Consider the following 23,140-nt stretch of genomic DNA (forward strand, 5'->3'; position numbering starts at 1 on the left):
ATAAACAGCAGTGGTCCAAGAACAGAAGCCTACTGCACACCACTAGTCACAGGTCGTCTTTTGGACTCTACTCCTGAATAAACTACCCTCTGATATCTCTCCATCAACTACCAACCCACCTTTCCATCTCACCAACCCTATATCCGTTCCCATATGTTGTAGTTTACGGATTAGAATTCCATGTCGTATCCTGTGAAATGCCTTAGCCAGGTCCAGCAGTATCACTGTAAACCCATTTCCCTTATCCAGTTCAGCCGTCACTGTGTTTTAAAACCTCAGCAAGTTACTGAGGCATGATCTACCCTTCACAAAACCATGCTGTCCCCCATACAGTATCCCGTTCTCTCCAACTTTGACTACTTTCTCCAACACCTTGACAGCAACTCCTGATATGTTGATCGGTCTGTAATTTGCAATAGTAGTCTTGGATCCTCCTTTATGAAGTGGAACTATTTTCCTCTCTTTCCACCCCTTCGGGAGTAAACCAAACCCGAGACTCAGATTAAACAACATGGTCAAGGGCACTGACAATTCTTTAGATGCTTCACGTAAGGCCGGTGCTGATATACCATCCAATCAAGCAGATGTATTCACATTAAAGTTCTGTAATAGACTATTCACATCGACTTCATTCACCACAATTCCCATATAAACTAATGGCTCCTTCATTCCTTCAACGTCACCACCTGGATGATATACTCTTGCAAAGTGGTCACTCAGTAAATCCACTACATCGGCTGATTCAGTGACCTCCCTACCATCGACGTTCCTTAAAATCATTCTGCCGTGTACAGTTTTTCTTTTACTAGCAGCATATTGAAAGAACTGTTTGGGATTCTCTTTAGCTTGCATGGCTAATTTCCTTTCATAATCCGTTTTTGCTTTTCTCACCACACTGGTTGCCCTTCTGGCCTGCGCTTTATACCGTTCACGTGCGTGTAGGTCACCTTTCTCCATAAATTCTTTCCACAGTTGTTTCTTTTTTTTTTCACTCAAGTTTAATGATGTTATTCATCCATTTAACCCCTGCAAATGCTCCTTGACAACTTCCCATGCCCTACCAACGTGCAGCCCTTGCAGTTTTACATGCTATGGCACTGAACCAAGCAATCTCCTAAGCTTGTCATACTTGCCAGCATGGTAATTCCACATGTACCCAGTCTTAATCGAAACTTTCACACATTTAGCCACCTCCCAGGTCAAGACCCTATGATCACTCTCACCAATAGGTGGCAACATGGTGATATTCATTACAGTCAAATTATTAGATGCTATTACTAGGTCAAGCACCGTCGAACCCCTAGTATTTTGCATTAAATGCTGTCTCAGATAATTATCCCTCAGTAACTGAATCCAGTTACTGAATAAAATCCATTTCCTTCCTCACATGTGTCCTCTCCTCCTTCCAATCAATGTTACGATAGGTGAAATCCCCCATAATAATTACCCTCCTTTCACTCATTTCAACAATTTTCCTATGCATACTATCTCCACCATCTATTCCATCACCTGGTCTATAGTAGCACCCAGCTGTACATTTTGTTCCGTTAGTCTCAATCTCACACCAAATAGCCTCAAATGATCTTTTTTCAGTATCATGCAATACAACTTCTATTCACCTTGGTGTTGTATTTCATCAGCTATCATCAATAACACTCCTCCCTCATTTTATTCTCTGTGTCCCTCCTGAACACACTATACCCTACACATTCTATCCCACTAATTATATCATCTTCTGTCAGCCATGTTTCACTAATGCCAATAACCTGTGGCCAGGAAGAGCTAACGAAGGCCACAAATTCTTCCTTCTTTTTCCTAATACTCCTGGCATTAGTATACATGAAATGCAGGGGTCCATTTGTCCCACCCCTATCTTGATGCGTTATACTAACTATTCCATTCTGATTTCTTGTCCTCTGTACTGGCTAGGGTACATTATAAACATTCCTACACTCAACTGCCTCACTGATGTCTGCATATCCACTTCCGCCCCTCTTTAATAGTTCTAGTTTCCCTGATTTTGCACATCCACTCTCACTTCACTCAGCAACACTTTTTCCCGTCTTCGCACACTAAATCCATTCAAATGTAAGCCATCCATCTTGTACACATCCTTTAATCCATCAAACTCACTCCACACGGCACCGTCTGCAAGACCTGCGCATAAAGTTGAATTTCGATTATGGCCCTCCTTCTAAACTCTTCTCTGTCATACTGCGGCAACAGACTCACTGTCTTAACTCTGTCACTCTTTTCTTTCGCTATCTCTAATAATTCGTTCACGTCCTCTCTCATATCAAATTTATCTTCTTTCAAATTATTCGTGCTCTCTAAGACTATAATTTCTTTCACCCTCAGCTTCTGCGCAGTAATACTCTCACCTACATCCTTAATTTTCTCACCCAGTAAGTACGATTTAGTCAAACTCTCATCTATCACATCTCTTACTAACGAGTCAGCGTACAACACTCTTTCCTTCATTTCTGAAACACTCCCATTTATATACTTATTATTAATTTCGTACACTTGCTTATTTCCGTTTGCTGAGGCGCTTGGGAAAGAGTTTTTCAGAGCTCAAACTGCCGCTTCGCCCTATGTATTACTCCGCGTAACCGTGCGATCTCACTAATTACAGCTAATTTCTCATTTTTTTTTCATTCAAACCTTTTCTCTCTCTGTGTAATTACTTCCACTCTCTCTTTCATCACCGCTCTCATTGCTATCTTGTACAACATCACAATTTACTGTCAAACCACTATTTTCTTTCACAATCTGGCTTTTGTCTACAACAACTATCTCACCCACACTTCAATTCCTCACTTTCCTTACACTTCGGCACAGTCTCCCACCATTATCATTATCTATCCAAACTCTAGCCTCTTTCGGGAATGCATACATACCACACATTTCACACTGGACGAATTCCCTTCCATTAAAGTTTTTGAACAAAGACGGCAAAGTCTTGGTCGGCATTGTTTTTCGCCACATTGCCGCCATGTGCTATCAATCGTATCTTTAAACTACTAGTTTAATTAAAGCGGAAATCACATAGACACACCAAGCTACCAAAAACAAACAATACCACGTCAAGATTAAATCAATATTGCCAATTTATTCTCAAAATAATACTTATCTTTTCGGGAGTTCTCTGCAAACACTACACACCGTGTAGCCCTCTAGCGGACTCCCAGACAGTTCACATTGATAATATATTTAAGTGATGATGTAACAACAAAGAAAAAAAACCTAAGGAGAAATAAATAATTCACGATTTGCACCATAATTCTAAACTCAGCTTTTACATCATACATAGATTTATGTTGTACTACTTTACCTTGAACTTGCACCTAAAAGAATTTACGAGATGTTTTGCTGTAATACCGTTCCAAAACACTAAACGTCAAATAAAGTATTAGTAACTAATAAGAGATCCTATGATTTTAAGTTAGTTTACGATATCAAAGCAGGCTGCTTTGATTGTTTGGGGCAATGAAAAACTCGCTTGACGAGAGATAAAATGCAGTTGCTACCATGTTAAAAACATTGCCATTCAGCTGACAAAATGTACTTGAACCTGAACCAAATACAAAACCATTGATTTTTAAATACGGTACTCATAACTTTAGATTCTCCTGTTTTTTTTTTTTTTTTTTTTGTTTTTTTTTTGTTGTTGTTGTTGTTTATATAAAGAAATATAGAGTCGTTGTGTACAGACGAATGCTGTATATAAATTTTAATATTGGATAATTTATATTATGCGATATATAAAATAAAAGGTAATATAATTACTACATGGTTTCCGTTCGCGAGGTTAGGCGAGTGGCTATGCGCTTCGCAATAATATACCTGAGGAAGGAGTGTCCTAGGTTCAATTCCCGTCGACGACTTGAGGAGCTTAAGGATCTTCTTCAGTCATAGACAAGTTAGCTTGTCTTGGGCGTGGATAGCAGAGGTTTTTTTCTCCAGTTTATCCTGAGGTTTTTCCTCCCGCAAAGCAGGCAAACCGGCCCCGTGAACATACGCTTCGACAGACATGGGATACCACCGGGAATAATGAGCAACCAACCTATTCCGCCGGATTATCGATTACGGAAGCTTACGCGTTAAAATGTGAGGCCTCCGCGTTTTACGATGACATGGATAAAATGATCCATTGCTGAAAAGTAGTCTACAAAATACAGCTTACCATCTGTCTGCACTGCTTAATCCTCAACCATCTACCATATTACACAGTCCACCAGCTCATTACGCCATCTAGTGCTGAAGTAGCATTTTTATTTATTAACTGCCTGTGTTTTATTTCTATGTTTTATTTTGGTCGGAGTAACTTTTAGTATGAAAAATAATCCACGGTATCGGTGCCAGTGCAAGGGGGGGGGGGGACCGACGTTATCAGACACTGGTTAAGAAAATTCATTCTAAAGGTTCTTCGCTTTCGAAACTATATTCGACAACATACCAGCGATGAGACTGAGAAACTTATCACAGGACATGTACAAGTGGTACACTGATGCGTGAAATTAGGTGTACTGGTGTCGCCGGTATATTATTATTGCTATTATTATTGCAATAATATCTCCAGGAAGTCTAAGGACTCATCAAGGGAGGTCACCTTGTCTAAGCTCTGCCTCTGCCACTCAATCCGCCAACTAGAGCTAACCATACCTACATAAAGGTCATCTATCACCGACCACCATTTCCACAGACCAGTTCAAACATCCATTCCCACAACGGGATTCGAATCCGCGGGATCGAATTATTACATTATATTATATTATATCATATCATGTCACAATGCCAGATTTCAACTAAAAGCAGAAAAATTTAAGTCTGTAAATTTCCTGCGATATAGTTTTATACAAAAGTGACACATTTCATTCAGTATTTTTACGAAGTCATTAAAATGTCATCGGACTGAACTGCATAATAGATTTTTAGATTTGCTAGATGATTTATGGAAGCCTCAGATTCGTTATGATTAATTCTCTCTAAAATGTTTTTTTTTTTTGAAGTTTCGTACGAATAGATGTATAATAAGTGTTAATTCTATGTTTTATTTTCGTCGAACTAACTTTTAGTATGAAAAATAATCCACGTTATCGATGCGGAGGGGGGGGGGGGGAGAACCCACTTATCAGACACTTACTGGTTAAGAAAATTCATTCTAAAGGTTCTTCGCTTTCGAAACAATATTCGACAACATGCCTGCAATGAAACTGAGAAAAACTTATCACAGGTCATATGAAGTGGTACACTGATGCGTAAAATTAGGTGTGTGTTGGTGTCGCCGGTAACTGAAACAAATGTCACGACTAGTCGTTAGGAAGCAACAAAACAAAACAAGAATTTACAAATGTGAGTAGTAACGCTTCCTGTAAGGATATTGAGGATATCGGATTGACGTGAAATATGGTTCATTACTATTGGAGGAATTTACTTTCATAACAAAATGCGTCATTAGAAAACCTCGTACATTAGTAAAACCGTTTGTCAGCGCAATTAGAAATTTGCATTCCTTAGTTTCTTATAAACGCAAATATGTAATGTGATACTTTCTCATCACATTCATGAAATATGCTCATTGGAATACACTTCCAAAATGGCAGCACTAGATATTTTTAAATTTCCATTGTTATTTGCCTGCTTTCTTGTTTCTTTCATCCACATCGGATTATTTAAAGCGAGCAGTGTTCTTTTTGTAGCCACAATTGCACTCTTCCAAGAAACAAGAGAAAAATCAGCGTGGCCATTCACCCTTTTTCCGTCCACATTTCTCTTCATATGTAAGTAGCGGTGTTTTTGAAACTGTAATAATAATAATAATAATAATAATAATAATATATTTTTTAAAATTATACATACAATTTATATAATATATATAATACAGATATTTATATAATACAAATATTTATATAATACATATAATTTAATATAATTACATATGATTTAAAGATAATACTACAATTTTTCACTTGTGGTTCAATTCAGATTCCAATTTATCGCATACTTTGTGCAGTGTGCAAATTCATATAGTTCAACAATTCGTGTGTTATTAGTAGTAATAACGATTTTAGTAATAGTTTATAATCAGTTATAATTCAGTTACACAGGATAGATTACACAATTATCTATCTATCTATCTATCTATATATATATATATATTTTTTTTTCAGTACCGAATGCTAGGAAAATATCTTATTTAAATTGCATAATAATGATATTAACAATGTGTTTTTGCATCTTTTTTCACATTCATATTTACAATTGTTCATTTAAATTTACAATGATTCATTTTTTATTAAATCATTTCGAATTCGATTTTGTGTTCGTCCTGTTCGAACTCATCATACATGTGCAAAGATGTCTACATCTGTAAGGCACAAGGGAAGAACAGAAATCTACAGACAAGCGTATATACAAAAGAAAATGCAGGTAGATTATTATGTCTGTTCACGAATGTTAGATGAATCAGAAACATAGGGGTAGAGTTTGTTGCCTTAGTCAATATGTTGGGATTCCAGATTATAGGCATTTGTGAGACTCATGATATCAGATGACTTGAATCCAGTTAGAGTTGAGACCTACTGTATGATTGTAGTACTACTACTAACAATGTTTCATGTGGCAGACAATTTGAAGATATCTGGTGTGAGGTGGAATCTAACAAGATCAATTATATAGTGGGGTGTTGTTACAGACTTTGTGGATCGGCTGCTAGTGATGAAGAAATGCATCACCAAATAGACAAGATGAGTGCGAAAAGAGTAATCAAAATGGGAGACTTTAATTATCCAAGTATTGATTGGTGAGCAGCAGAATCCCATGGAAATAATGAAAATGCATTTATTGAGCTGTTGCGGGACAACTTCCTCAACCAGCATGTGACAGAAAGAACTGAAGGTCGAACATTGTTAGATTTTTGATTTTTACTTTTGTGTTATGTTTAACTTTACGCTTTCAAATTACATTTTTATCATGAAAATATCTGAACCTCTTATACGAGTTCAGATATTTCCATGAGTGTTATTTATCCTTGTTGGTATCAGTAACTCCCTCGTTCTCAGTTTATACCTGTTATCACATTGGTAGTAATCTAATATACATTGAGCTTTCAATTCCGTTGCATACTTTGGGAATGACTTTGTCTTCCTCCTTGAAACTTTTTCAGACTTCAGCACACTTGTTCATGCATGTTTCTGTCGCGACGCAGCCGTTTTCTTTGCTGGGATTTGGTCTAATTAACCGAACTTTATAGTATTTTACAGTTTACACAACATTCAGTGCAGTGTCACTAATCGGTTGTCGATTGGTGACACTTGATTTCAGCATTTGCAGCAAAATATAGCAATCTTACATAAATATTTCGATATTTGGTTGGAGAAAGTTTTCACACAGATATAATCGTATAAATAGGCACAAATCCCGCTGTCTAATGGTAGCTCAATAAGATAGTGTGGTAACTACAGCACCGTGTTTCCTCAAACGTTTTAGCTTCTAGCACATTGCTTCGCCGTGTGAGCTCTTACGGCACATCCGCATAGCAGGTGCAGCACTGTGCTAGTGCTGTTACCGCTATACAGCCTCATTAGGCGAATCGTAGTTCGAGAAATGTCTTTAACGCCAAAGGTATTCAAAAGTTGCGTGCATGGCTAATATTTTTGGATATTTAAGTAGCCTTAATGCAAGGTAGTCAAATCAAGTGACAACCTGAATGCGTTCTTAAAAAAATTAAAATATGGAAGTCAAAAATTGAAACAATGATCTTGAAATGTTTCCTCTCACAGCTGATACTGACCCGGAGATTACTTCCTGCTTGATGTTAGAACATCTCTCGGTTTTGGAGGATAAACTACAGCAATACTTTCCTTCCCTCAATGTGAATGAATACAATTGGGTCTGCTATCCCTTTGCGTTACTACTGCAGACACAAAACATCCATTTTTAAAAAAAGCAGTAAAGTTGGCAGGACTTCAGGCTCAGAGAACTTTTCAGAGATTTTACTCATTGGATTTTACTCATGAACATTAAAAGTAAGAAACCGAAGTGACTTCTTTCTCTTAATCAAAAATTACGGTTGCGTTTGTCTGCTATTCAGCCACATACTAGACAATTGTGCAAAAGTAAACAAACTCATATTTCCCATTATATTATAAAAATGATGTAGTTATTACCTCATTAATTTTAACCATTGCACTTTGTATTACTTACAAATTACTTCTTTCGCTTCTATTAATAATTAACACAGTTGAAAATATTTAATACCTATTTTATATTTCATCTTATTTTCCCATTTTAATTAAAAATACCTTTTTTATTCTCATTGTTCCGTAAAGCAATTTCCCGGCACACTTTGAGAAACGCTGCTTTAGATCTCGTTTTTCGGAAAAAGTGCTGTCATGAATACAAGTTTAGTCATATAAACGATGGTAGAATATGGCTCAGATTATGCTGAACCGAAATTTTTTCACATAACTGTCAGCAGGTAATTCATGCCTCCATCCCAGATTATAGTTTAATGTTGAATAAAATAACAGATAACCCAATCAATATACATGAGATTTTCAAATGCAATGTTTTGTTCATAAGAATCTTTATTATAATTCCATTCTCTCTTCCTCGTGCTAATTCTTTATAGCTCTAATGAGTTATAAATCTTAGAATATTTATATGTTTACATCTCTAATTTTTATTTGTTTGCTAACGGGGTTCAGATTTTTTAAATAACCAAATATTTTAATGTTAATCAAGAAACCGTTTCCTAGATTAAAAAACAAGGAATTTTAAGACGCATGACGTGATCATTATAATAAGCTGCCGGTAGTCTCATATGCCAGGTAATGAATTATTATCTAGAACACATTCCTCGGTTGGATAGAAACTATGTTATCCCCTTGTTCAAATAATCAGGCATTCTGAGAAAAATATTTAAGTTTAATTTCTTATTATTACTTCTTGAGAAGGGGTGGAAAGGGTGCTGAAACGTAATACACAGCCTCTCTCACTCAAATATCAACCTCACCTTCGCGTGGTCCATCCTGTTCTAAAAGTACAAACGAGGCACTGGCAATTGAGTATGGGCGGTATATTGGTAGATCTGCCTGTCCAGAGGCGTTAGGTAGCAGCCCTACCACTGGACGTATCCAGCGGCAGGTTAGTAACCTGCCCTGGGGAAATTCAAAATACTTTCAAGTCTCATCCAAGAAAACCCGGACGGACCATCAAGGAAAAGACGACAATTCAAGAAACGGTAAACGAAATTGGAAAAAGGAACACATAAAGAAGATTGCAAATGGAATGTGAGAAGCATTGCACACAAAGAAGAACTTGATAAACTAATCCAAGCTAACAAAGATATGCATAGTAACAGAAACAAAGAAAAAACAAAAACGTACAAAAGAAACAAACAACTATATAGAAATCTACAGTGGGGTAAAAAAAAGAAAGAAAGAGCAAAAGCAGGTATAATGATTATGTTACATAAATCCCTAAAGAACAATATTGTGTATTACAACTATTTGAATGAAAGACTAATAGAAATTAGACTGAAGACATTAAAAGGCCACATGACAATAATTGGTGCATATGCACCGGAAGAGGGAAAAGAAGAAGACAGTAATATATTTTATAAAGAATTGTAGAATGCCATAGATAAAACAAACAAAACTGACTATTTTCTACTAGCAGAGATTTAAATACCAGAATAGGAAACAAAAAATACAAAACAAACATGGGTAAATTTGGTGAAGATACATGTAATCAAACTGGTCGAAGACTGCGCGATTTTGTCATTTATAATAATATAAGAATAATGAACTCCGTGTTTAAACAAAAGGAAATACATAAATATACTTGGTCAGTCAGAGATTACAAATCGGTTAATTTAGAATTTGAAATGACTACGTTATCTCAAATTGTAAATTAACGGAGTTAATTTTACACTTAAGAGCATATCGAGGCTTTGAATTAAACTCTTATCATTATATGCTAATATAATGATATAATATAGACAACAATATCCAAAATTCACAAACTTAAAAACAGAAACCACACATGAATCAAGTGACATAGAAGATGAATGGGAAAATTTGAAACAAATTCTTACAAAAGCAGCAACAGAAACGTTAGGAATAAAGCGCAAATGGACTAGAAAATGAGGATTACGATCCCTGAACAAAGAAATAGAAAATATAATAAAAATAAAAAAAGGACAGTTACCAGAAATGGCTAAATTCAAAAACAATAGAAGCAGAAATAGAGTATAAAAGAAGTAGTGCAATTGTAAAACGAGAAGTAAGGAAAAAACGTATGGAACAATTTCGAAACAGAACTAGAAAATGATTTATTTAAGCCACAACCCAAACCTATAAAGTAATAAAATACATGAATAAGAAATAAACGAAAAGATAAAAATACAAACAATAGTTTAAAAAAAGTGGTGACCTATTTCCAAAATCTCTGGACAGATGAGAAGAATGAAATAAAATTTTATAAAACAAAGACTGACCTAACAGAAGATATCACAATGCTAGAACTGAAAAATACAATAAAAAAGATGAAAATAGGAAAACACCAGGAGAAGACAATATAAATATAGAACTATACAAAAATGCAGGTGAAAAATTGAATGAAAGACTTCTGAAAAAAATTTTAATATGGTTTGGATGTCTGGAAAAACTCCTAATTCTTGGAAAAAAGCACTGGCTATCCGATCTATAAAAAGATTGCAATAACTATAGGAGAATTAGTCTGCTGAATACAGGATATAAAATATATGCAGGAATATTAAAAGAGAAGCTAAGCAGTATTGTAAAATACAAACTACTAGAAGAACAAAATGGTTTCCGAAAAGGTCGATCCTGTACAGATCCAATTTTTACCCTAAAAGCATTAATAGAAGAGAAAATAGAATTTCAAAAAGAAACACACATGACCTTTATTGACTTATGAAAAAACCGCCTTTGACAAAATCAGTAGACAAAAATTGTTAAATTGTTTGAAATATTAACTGACTTAAATATACCAAACCAACTTTTACAATCCATTCAAGAAATATATACAGGAAATAAAATAGCAGTTAAATTAGAACACATCTCAGAATGGAAAGATATATCAAGAAGACTACGAAGGTTATACCCTCTCACCTCTGCTTTTCAATATATATATAAATAAAATTATAACAATCTGGAAACACTATAACCCATTTGGTATAAAAATAACCCCACAAATGAAGATAGATACACTACTATTTGCAGATGATCAAATAGTATTAGCTACATCTGAAGATGATTTACAAAGATCATTAAATTATATATCAAAACAATGTAATATAACAATATCTAAAGAAAAAACGAAAATAATGGCATTCAAAGGAAGGAGAAAACCCAATATGACGTAAAAATAGTGATAGATATAAAATACTTGAACAAGTAAATAATTTCAGATACCAGGGATGTAATTTATCATAAGAAGAAGAAAAAGACATAGATACTATAATAGCAAACTTTGTCAAAGTAAATGCCATAATAAACAATATATACTACAGCCATCCCTGGTACAAAAACACAACAGAATCTGACTATATAATGTCTTGTCAAAACCAACTGTACTATACGGAAGAGAAACGTGGACCATAAAAAGAAAATTGGAAAATGAATTCAAACAGCAGAAATGAAGTTTCTCAGAAAAACAGCTGGATACCAAGTGGGAACATAAAACAACCGAAGAAATTTTACAATCCCTGAATATAAAACCAATTAATTAATCAACCAATTAATTACATAAGACAGTATAAACAAAAATGGATAGAATATTTAAATCGAAAGGACAACAGCATACTACCAAAAATATTATACAGATACAAAATAAGTAGAAAGAGAAGAATCGGAAAACCAAGAAAGAGATGGCATGACACAGCAGGAACAGGCCTTCTGGCCTAAAATACATGTTAGGAGGAAGAAGAAGAAGACTTCTTGAGGAAATACATGTTTGGCCCCATGAAAATGACGTTTGCTTCCACAGTTATAGGATGCCAAAAATACTTTTGTAGTCTTAGTCCCGAAAAGGAACTTTTTTTGAGCCTTTCTTCGGCTAATTCTCGACTCAGTTGAACTTTAGCGCAGAGTTATTGTTTTTAACCCTCCAACAAACTTGGGTTTGTAACACACATGAAAAATCGCTAGAACTCACATTATTACAAACAACAATAAGGGTGGTAGGGCTAAGAGAAACGAGATGGTAGTAGTTGTCTGCCATACCCCCCCCCCCTTCCTCTCTCTCTCTCTCCTGGAAGTATTGGTTCATTGATACTTTCAGGCCATTATCAATGAAAGCTGAATGAAGGAGACTGCTGCCACCGATCTTCAAAAAGTTACTTAGGGATCAAGAAGACCACTTCTTTCGGGGATAAGGACGTCGAAGGATTTTATTTATTTATTTTTTATTTCTAAAAAAAAAAAACAATCATCTAACGCCTTTTTATTCCGTATACGGGGAGTAGGCGAGGCCATTTAGCCCTATCTAACTTTTGGAGACTGAGTGGGCAGTTCAATCTCCACTGGTACCAATCAGAGATAGATGGCCCAAGGCTATCACTAATTAAGCGGTACACAGTGAAGAGAGACGGCTCGAATGTGCCGCCGTCTCGTGGTCCCTAACCCTAACACAATATATTTAATGTTTGAAATAATGTGGGTTCTACAGTCGATTTTCTTGAGTTTACGGGACGAAAAACCCGAGTTTCCGGGAGGAAAAACCCGCTTGCGTGCCAGAGATCGACTAACTCGGGAACCGGTCGAAAAAAGGCTTAGAAAAATTTCGTCTAGTCGCCGACTAGACTCGAAACCAAGTCTACCTTCGTGCGGCCAAGCGCCGTGGTGTGTAAACGCCACATCCACTGAGCTACACAGACTTTTATTTCTTTAAAAAAATATTCAAAACGTAAATTTTTCATAACCGCTTTTTGATAAACATTTTAATTCAAGCAGTTGATTAAACATTTTATGCAGTGACTGATTTCGATCGCTCTTCGTCTGCAACACCATTCATTCAACATTCTTTATTTTTATTAATTTTATCAATTTAACGAACTGTATTTCACAAAGAATAATTAAAGAAAAAAATTCCAAAGATTTTTCGTTCAGCAAAAGAAAGTTGGAACACTCTTAAATCAAAAAATCTTGAGATATCTCGCGTCTGCTATTAGTCTTACTTTCTGCAGAATTCATTTGAAATACCAACAATTTGTATACTTGCAGGCATCGAGATTATGCTAGAGAAGAGAAACTGTCTCATTCTCTTATGGTTAAGAGAGCCAAACTGTCTCACGCTCTTAATCATAAGGTTTTTCAGCAAACCGTTTCCTAAGCTTGCTCTTGACATATTGACTAGCAATGTTATGGTATTTTATAGTATTATGGTATTATATTATTATGGTATTTAGAAATATATATATTGGACAAATACCAGAAATAAAATTAAAAAATAAAGCTATGCATTTGATGATTTCAACATTTTTTTTTCAGCCCTGCTTGGTGGAATGTTAGTGCACAATTTTGGTACACGTAAGGTGGCGTTAGTGGGCAGTTTTATCATGACACTTGGATTATCAATGTGCTTTTTTGCAAGAAACGTAAACTGGTTAATAATATTCTTTGGAGTGTTTTCTGGTAAGCTCATAATTGTATACTTTTTACAAAAAATTCAACTGGTTATAAAATAAGAGGTTACAGGTCTGCTTTAAGACTGTGTGATATATTGTGTTAAATGGGAAATGTTTTGTGACGTTTATTTGCAATTGTTCATTTTATGTATTTAGGATTTTTATAATAGAACAGTATGAGAATAACAGATTCAAACTACAACGCTGTTCATGGTTTAGCGTCAGAGTTATAATCATACAATACCTTTGTATTGCATTTCTGCTGGTCAAATACTTTCTCTCTTGTTTTTGCTTTCGATAAACTGCAAGACTTGAGTAACATATCTGTAGACCGAAGTACTCTAACCGTGCATGTGATAACTTCATAAGCCAATCATAACGCAATTATATTTACATTTTTATTTGTTCGAGTAAATATGAGGTATTGATGTTTTATTCCATTTTATTCTCCGATGGGAATAGCAGAAACCCTTTAAGCTCACAGTGTGCTTGATCAGAGATTTTCCTAACTGGTATTTATTTGTATTTCCCCTTTGTGAATTTTACGGCGGAGATTTGCTGAATGACAGCATTATAAAACGGCAATGTCTCATTAAAATAAATAAATAAATGCAAGTCTCTATGTCTATGCTAAAGATCGAGTAACCTTGGAATACATTTCAGAGTTACTGGGGGGATGGGGATAAATACATAGAGAAGTCCTTTTAGTCAGTGATTGTATAGCGATTATAAGGTTCTCTTCTCCTGATTTAACATCAAGGAAGTGACCCTGAGTCTACGTAGCCTGTTGTAGATTTTCGACATAGCTTTCAAGCAACTGTGGGAATACAGTAAAGTCAATTGCTTAATGACCAAGGACTGAATGTATTTATTGGATTTTTTTCTTTCTTCTTCTTAGTGTATAGATTTTTAAAACAGTCCGAAGTGAAAATTCGGTTTCTGCATTATAATTATTATTTTAATCTATAACTGAATTAGTTGCTCATATTTTAATTTTTAAAAGGGTTATTGTATATTATGTTTATTACAAAATTACATAGTTCTGATATGTAGCAGATATATTAGGGAAATGAGAAAATAAAATATGACAGGTAGATATTAAAAGAAGGCCTTCGAACTTATTTGATAAAGCTCTAGAGATAGGATGGAGAATCTAATTGTTAAAATATTTTTTTGGTAGGAGCGATACTAGTTTGAAACTTAAAGTTAGTTCATGTAGTTAATACAATTAATGGAATCAAACAATTGAAACATTTGGTATCCCAATCCCTAAATTAGGGATTGAGATGCCAAATTAGTTTAGGAAGTCGGACAGTACATCGTTGTATGTTAGATAATGTAATAGTTACAAGCAGTTTTAAATTTTGCTTACTTACTTATTTCTCTTCCCATTGGGAGCATAGGACCTGCTAGGTTTAAATAGGAACCACTTATTCAGAGATAATAGAAAGAAAGCGATAAATAATATAACGAGAATTTAAACAAATAATCGTCACAAAGAATCGCATAGAATACATCTGAAGAAGAATATCATCCCATTAAAACACAGTATGAATAGGTCAGTAGATACTGTAGGTATTTAGTTTATCGTTTCTCTATTCATGTACACTTATTTCTGTGGAGGTTACCTGAGCTACGAGTGTACATGAGTGTATATATTTCTTGTGAAAATATTATATATATTTCATCTGAGAACCATAAACTTTGTCTTGCTAGTGTTTTGTTTAAATCCTCTGTTTTGGCTGTAATGAGTATGATAAAACAGAAATCATTCTAGTTTTCCATATCATTACAAAGGAGTATTTTATCATCAGCACACCTCGGATTACTGACACACCTGCAACCTATCCTATCTTAATCTCATCCCGTTCTAAGTAATGGCCTAAGTATACATATTAAACAGTTGAACAGAATCTAGGTATCCTACTCGAAGACAATTAGATAATCCAACATCTGTTCTTACCGTGGTTTCTTGCTTACTGGATAAGTTAGTTATCAACCTAATAATGTGTTGAGGAAAACTCATTACTTTCATTACCTCATGAAATTTCATATGCTGAACACAGAAAAAAAAAGCTTGGAAAGTCTATTTAACATATTATAAAAGGATCTAAATCATTTGTCTAAGTCAGTGGATCTGATGTCTAGTACCCTTGCTTGTCCAGAAATCTGCTTGTTCCCTAAATTTCTTTAATGCAACTTAGAATTATTTTAAATAAAATCCTGCATGAATGAAAGAAAGATTAAACAATCAGCCTATAGTTCTTCCAATCCTTCATATATCTCTCCCTTTTCTTGTAGCGGGGGGGGGTTATGAATGCCGATAACTTCCATCTCCAGCTCATTATTCTTTCTCCCATCAACTTGTAATCAATCTGTGAACTATTATCCATCTATCCTACAGTTGCCTTAATTAACTCTGCTGTGATTCCCTATTCCATCTACACCTGGTTCTTTTTCCAACCTCATGCCTAAGCGGAAGTGGTTTCAAATCGAAATTCTCCTGGTAAGAGGGGCTCTCCTAAATGCTTATTCTCTTTGCTCTACAGATCCTCACAGTACTCTTTCTATTCTTCAGTTAGTATTGATCGATTCCTGTTTTTTGTAATAATTCAATCTAGGCTTAAATCTATGGTTACGTTGTGACCAACCTTTACTCAAGTCAAAAAAAATGAAAAAGCAAGAAAAGATGGCAGAGTTGCAGATACCCTTTCCACAAATCTGTGGAAATTTGGTATTTATCCCATGCTGCCAGGCTGTTCAGGGCTGTAGCCTACTGAATGAAGCAAACGCCTGGGAAAGAGAGAAGACTCCCACCGCAAGAGACGGAATAAATAGATAGATAGATTCACCTATAGCTCTCAAAGACTCCAAGGGAAATAACGAGAACAAAAGAAGAATAGAAAAAAATCAGGACACATATCAGTCTAGAGATAATATAAAACATGGGTATTACTTGAAGTAAGTCATGGTCCGTCTTCAGGTCTCACTGGTTCTTGACTTCTGTACTCAATAAAGTGAGATCTTTATGTGATTGGAGTGCAGATAATAGTGTACTGATACATAATAGAAGAATTTGGAGGAAAATGTTAATAAAGGATAAGTGAAATAAACTATAACTACTACTACTAATAATAATAATAATTGGGAGGGCTGTGTAAGTAGATGAGTAAACGCACAATGAGTGAATAAACACATGGAACAAATTAACAAAAAAATTCGAGGAGTGTGAACATTACACACAGTACAATGATTAAAGCACTAAAGAAACTAGGAACTGTGCTAATTATAAAAACGAAAATTAAAAAAGAAGCGGTAGTGATAGAAGCACAAGGAAACCTCAAGCGCAAAAATGAAGAATTGCAGAAACTCTCAAATGCCAAATGAAGCACATACTACAAAAAGAATGAAAAACAAAACTTCAAATTGGGGGAACACCAGAAGAAAAGACAGAAGATTCATATAATTCACATAACATCTAGTATACATAATTGCAAGAGAATCCTACCTATGCAGTCTTGCAGTATAAGATATTAACCCTCCTCATCCTTAAGAAAATATTTAAAATTATTTTAAAACGTATATCATGGATTTCTCAAATGCAGGTGAACATATCTAGTCATAAATTATAAATTAAAGTCTATGACTCTTTGAAGAAATGGACAGACGTTTCAGCAATACCGACTTCACTATCATAGACACAAACATAAGAACTATAAGAGAAAAGTGAGAATAAATTATTCTCACCTTTCACAGATGTCCTCCTGTCTTTTTCCGCACTCCATAAATTAAACATAATTACTAATTCGCACACCCTTGATTGCACATATCAGGAATTTTATGATTGATTGATATTACTAACCTTAGCCTTCCACCCAATAGATATTCAAAAGCTTTTGATTATCTAGAATAATCACTTATTTCGCCTTCTCTATTGTAAAACATACTGCAGCAGCTGTATACTAAACTAAAACGTATTTTAATTTTTCTTGTAGGTACCGGTGTTGGTCTCATGTTTATTACCATTCCAGTTATAGTCAGCCAACATTTCAATACCATGAAGACAACTGCACTAGCAATTGCACAGTCTGGTCAGGCTCTCGGAGGTTTAGTTTTCCCAAGCTTAATAGAAAGATGCATCGACAATTATGGATTTCGTGGATCATTTCTTATTCTTGGTGCAATAGCAATGCATCTAATAATAGCAGGAATGCTGATGAGACAGTCCCCAAATGCATCAACATGCGAACATTTGAATAAACACGACGTAAAGGAAACTTCTCCTAATCCTCCATTTTCTGACTCAGATGAAGGCCGGGAAAAGAAGAAACATATCGCGAAAAGTAAGCCCACCACTGTGTTTGAGGAATCTGCTTCGTTTTCTGAAGAACGAATGCCAAATATCGAGGAAGTCAGTGCTAGAAAAAAACATTCTGTTTGTGCAGTGTTGAAGTCTGCATTTTCTACACTGCATATCGCAGGTAAACTGCTCATTTCACCAATGTTCATTGTGATTGTGTTTGGCTTCAGTACATATCTTTCTTCATCCATGGTTTATCACACTGTCATTATTGATTTCGCAATTGACAAAGGGATCGCTGCGAATAATGCTGTTTATCTCATTGTGGCTTCTTCCTCCTCTGCTTTGTGCTTTCAGTTAACAGCTGCTTTAATCATCGATCGAGGATTAATAAGCAATCACACTGCGACTGTAATTCTTATGGTGTTAATGGCAATAGACACAGTCTGCATCCCGTTTTCCCAAGGCTTCATCTCTTTAATAATACTGTGCGTTTTATTTGGAATGACACTTTCTGTGCTGCAGACGTACCAAATTTTGTTCCTAGAACTTCTAGGAAAGGAAGTAGTTTCTCTTTCAATCGGTCTTGGTTATTTTGTAGGTGGATGCGTTCTGCTTGTTGTTCCGAGTGCTATTGGTAAGTAAAGCATTTATCTCAAATTTAGAATATTAACTGAAAGTTTAATATGAACGGTTTGTGTCATTTTAAGATATACTAATTGTATCGTTAACTTTTGAAACACGGTTGATTTTACAAAATACTAATTCCGTATATGAAGATACAAGATATTAAAATAATTATGAGGTTGGCTGAGCACTGAATAACGGCAACATTCTGAAAATAACGGACAAGAAACTGCAATGACATTAGGTATCTATTAAAAAAGATTATGATTACCTCAACAAAATGAAATAACAAGTTGTTTAACTTTGTCTTTCACTTTATTCAATCTTTGCTTCTTTCAAACGTAGTCCTCTGTTTATTTCCTCTTCGAAAAGCGATGTTCATATTTCCTTCACATGAAGGTGCTATGTGTCCGGTTCTTTAGTTAATAAATTGTAAATTGTAAATTGCTATTTTCACCAACTCCACGAAAGAGTGTTCTACCCCTAAGGTACTGCTGATTCAACCACAACGCTACGTTGCAGATGGAACAAAATTACAAATTTCAGTCTGAGTCTGTGACAAAAGGAACTTTTTCCTACCTTTTTGTCAACAGTCCACAAGTTAATCGAGTTGTGTCACTAGTACGTAATGCTTTTTCCATAAAATCATGGTTTTAACTCCGGTACCAATAAGACAATAACATATAGTGTCAGCGTTTAGAACCATGTGACTTGGGGCAGTTGAATTTTATACTCTCGTCTCTAAGCCTATTAAAGTCATTGATAGTTTAAGACCGGTTATCTGTGATGACGGTTGCAATTAGCTGCTCACTAGTCTCCATAAGTTGGTATACGGGTTAACGTCTGGTCTATACAATTGAGGAATAAAATGCGTTGGCGGATTTATTTCATTCTAACGACACTCTCTCTCTCTCTCTCTCTCTCTCTCTCTCTCTCTCTGTCAACTCTTATCTGTAAAGAGTACATTAGCCCACTGGTGTCTTGTGCCATTTTTACGAATACAACAGCACTGAAATCATGCCCTACGATGTGCTGTGGATAAAGGGCAAGTACACTACTGACCTTCGGGAGTAGATGAAACGTTTGAATCTCTGCCCAGAGCCTGGATAAAGTGCTGTATGAGATTCCAAACTCTATGGCAGAATCAGTAGTTATGAGGCTTTCTAACTTTCTAGTGAGGCAGTAATGCTTAACCGCGTGAAATCATTTACATGATGTCTCTTTGAGACTTTACACGACATCCAAGGTACAACTTTACTCCTCTACGAAAATAGCTTCCTTCAGAAACAATTCGCTGAGGGCATTCTTCTGTATTTTATCCTGTTCAGTGCTATCACGTGACCTCGTTGTGCACGATTTGAAAATTGTAATGTTTACTGGCTTTCTATTCGAAACCCTCAGTTATACAATTTTCCACGAAAACAATCTTCTATATATTCGGTTGTTATCATCAGAAACGGTCTTCGTCCTTCGGCTTAGAAATAAGCATGCCTAAAAACGAAATAACGCATCCTTTTGAATTCCAATAACGCTGTCAATATGTGCAGATAAGTAGGTGAGATCCATTAGATATATTCAAAGGAAACTGGGTCTGGTTAATATGATTTATTGTAAGTGAATTTGCCAAGAATACTAATAATTAAATAAGCATTATTACTATCCTTGCTCTCCATAGTCAATAGTAATTGATGACGCTTTTTGTTTGGAACGACCTGGGATTGAAATTCACCAATCCACCGCCTAACTTAGATTTCTAAGTTAGCTAGCCGTGATAGGCCGTTGTATTTATGGTTGTCGTGGAAAAATAAGATAATAAAAGTAATGGCAATGATTGTATCTCTCAGTTTATGGGTAAAAAATTTGAAATAAAAGACTTTGGGGGTCTCGGGAATCCAATGCATTGATAATTTCATAACATTGTCATTCTTATATTATATATTAGAAATCCCCTGTCCTTGATCTTGACCACCGAAGCTTAGACCTACTGGTATTTGGAAATTTATTTTTAAGCGAGTTCCAAACACCAAATGTCGTTTGACGTTTGTAAAATCTTAAAGATGCATCTTCTAAATCCTATATATCTATCAAAACCAAATCCATACAAAATGTTACGAATCAGAAGCAAATTCTCTTGTAAATCAAAGTATTTGATAAAAATAAGATAACGCATGATTTCATTTTCTTTCTTTACAGGTTATTTCAGAGATCATATGAAACGTTACAACGGACTCTTCTACACATTAAGTGCCTTTGTTACTACATCAGCATTGCTTTTGATATGTATCAAGAAAGTGAACAAAAATTGAGAAATTAAAATTCTTTGCTCTATTAAGTCCTTTTAAGTCAGGTTGCGTTGTTTTCATTTCCAATATGTTAGCCAAAGATCTACACAACTAAGAATCGGCATCAATCTTCAATGCCATGATTTTTCGAATTTGCTCCTGTTGGAATGAAAATAGGATTGATGTTGATATCCTAGCCTTACCATCGTAATTTTTGATGCATTCTGCTAAAAGCATAAAACAATGCTGCTGAAGATGCTGTAAGGCAAGGGTCTTCAACCTTTCATACAGTGCGGGTCGCATTAAAAATGTCAATGAAGCCCGCGGGCCACTAAGCTATACTGCGGTATTTGGAATTGTGAGATGCATTCTAGATTCACAAGGAACGCTGTACATTTGATGGTTTACATAAAATCCTATAAAAATAAACAAATTCAGCTTTAAGAGCGTAGGTATAAGTCAGGTTCATGATAAGTAAATACAATCAATACTTGAAAAAAGATAATTAATGAAGAAAACATTCGTTTTTTACAATGTCAATGGGCAACTTAGCAATGTTTTCCTTTACCAGCTTGTCGATGTTGCCATCGTTGGAAGTCGCTATGCGCAAAGTTCTCGAGATGTTGGTCCATAATCTGAATTCTTGTCTTGGATTTGACATGCTTCATTCTGGAGAAGAACTGCTTACATAAATATGTGCATCGTAAACAAAGCGCACATCTTCAAGGCATTCCGGCGAAGATTAGGGAATGCATCCTCAGAAATGTAGTCTTTGTAAAATGTAAGTAAGGGCACATTGAAAAAGGTTTCTCTCAAAGAATAATTGTTTTGGAGTTCAAGCTGCTCTATTTGCACTGATCCTGGCATTTTGGCAGCACTGACACTGAATGGCAATGAAATTAAATCTAAAACAGACTGTTCGTTACGAAAATCACTAAATCTCTCTTCGAACTCACTTCGCAACAAAGCTAATTTTGTAACGTGTTCATCAAGAGACGAACAGTTGGACTCAGTGAGAAGTTGAAAATCAGTTAAGTGTTTTTTTGCGAGTTGTGCCTCTTAGAGTTTGAGTTTGGCCACAAAAGCTTTGATGTGATCAAACAGAGTGTGCACCAGTTGATCTTTGGATTGTAGCCGCGTATTTAGGTCATTCATATACGAGATGTAGGTCACAAAGGCAAAGTCTATCATCCACTTCGGATCGTTAAATTCCGCAATCGGATTCCCCTTGATTTGCATGAACTGCTGTATTTCGCTCCTTAAGTCAAAGACTCTTTTAAGAACCTTCCTTCTGCTCAACCAACGCATGTCACTGTAATAAGCCACATCGCCGTGATTCGCTTCGCACTCTTGGGTCAAAAACTCTTGGAATTGACGATGATTCAATAATCTTGCTCTAATAATATTAACAACAGTCACAATAACTTTCATGACATTCTCAAATCCAACAGTTTTCGCGCACAAACAGTGGTAATGGGCGAAATCTTTCCCTTCTAGTTCTGATTCTTTCCGTAGCAGGGCAACAAACATTTCGTTCTTTGCCACCATAGTCGGGGAACCATCAGTTTCTACACCCTCTAGGTTGGTTAAGCTGAGGTCGAAGCGCTGGAACGTTTTTTTGGCGTCTTCAAGAATAGCAGTTGCTTTTGTCGTTCCCTTTATAGCCGAGCGCTAGCAGTTCTTCTGTCACATTTAATTGTTGATAAATATCACGGACAAAGATAGCCAGTTGGGCTGTATCCTTCACATCTGCGCTCTGATCTAAAGCAAGTGAATATGACCTAAATTCGGACGATCGTTTTGTTAAAGTTCCTTCAATGTCATTGGCAAGTTCTTTGACACGTCCTGTTACAGTTTTCCCAGACAAACTCGGTTTTTTAAACACTTCCTTATTATTTGGGCACAGAATTTCCCCAGCAGCGATGAGACACTCTTTCACAATCTTACTTTGACGCACGCTTGGCTCTCTTCCTTCTGCCTTTCAAACGTACCCTGCTGGCATTTAAAATAAATTGGAGACGGTTCACTTTGTCTACACGAAGCCATTTATATTTAAGGTGATCGAAAATGGACGCATACTTTGACGCATAGTGTCGTTTTTTTATTGTATTTTTTTGATACTGACACTGACTCAAGACAAATTAAACACACTGGTTAATCGTCGATCGGCACAAAAAATTACAAATTGGTCTATTTTTCATTAAAACCCCTACAAGATTCACTTGATATACGCTTTTTACTGGTAGTCGCCATAGTGATAGAAGATGAACCCAA

At 35.6% G+C, this 23,140-nt stretch overlaps 1 protein-coding gene across 1 annotated transcript; it reads left to right on the top strand.

Annotated features, from left to right (window-relative positions):
• Positions 1-17,652: 17,652 nt before the first annotated feature.
• Positions 17,653-20,890, top strand: LOC150092150 (monocarboxylate transporter 12-B-like; the record flags this gene model as incomplete). The annotated part of the gene is made up of 2 exons (XM_090415267.1): positions 17,653-18,594; positions 20,778-20,890. Coding segments are annotated over 2 exons (1,055 nt in total), but the record flags the coding sequence as incomplete, so codon positions are not given.
• Between the last annotated feature and the right edge of the window lie 2,250 nt (positions 20,891-23,140).

The sequence above is a fragment of the Typopeltis vanoorti genome, unplaced genomic scaffold (assembly GCF_054136105.1).
Source record: "Typopeltis vanoorti isolate ZY-2024b unplaced genomic scaffold, IOZ_Tvanoo_1.0 HiC_scaffold_362, whole genome shotgun sequence".
NCBI classification, from domain to species: domain Eukaryota; kingdom Metazoa; phylum Arthropoda; class Arachnida; order Uropygi; family Thelyphonidae; genus Typopeltis; species Typopeltis vanoorti.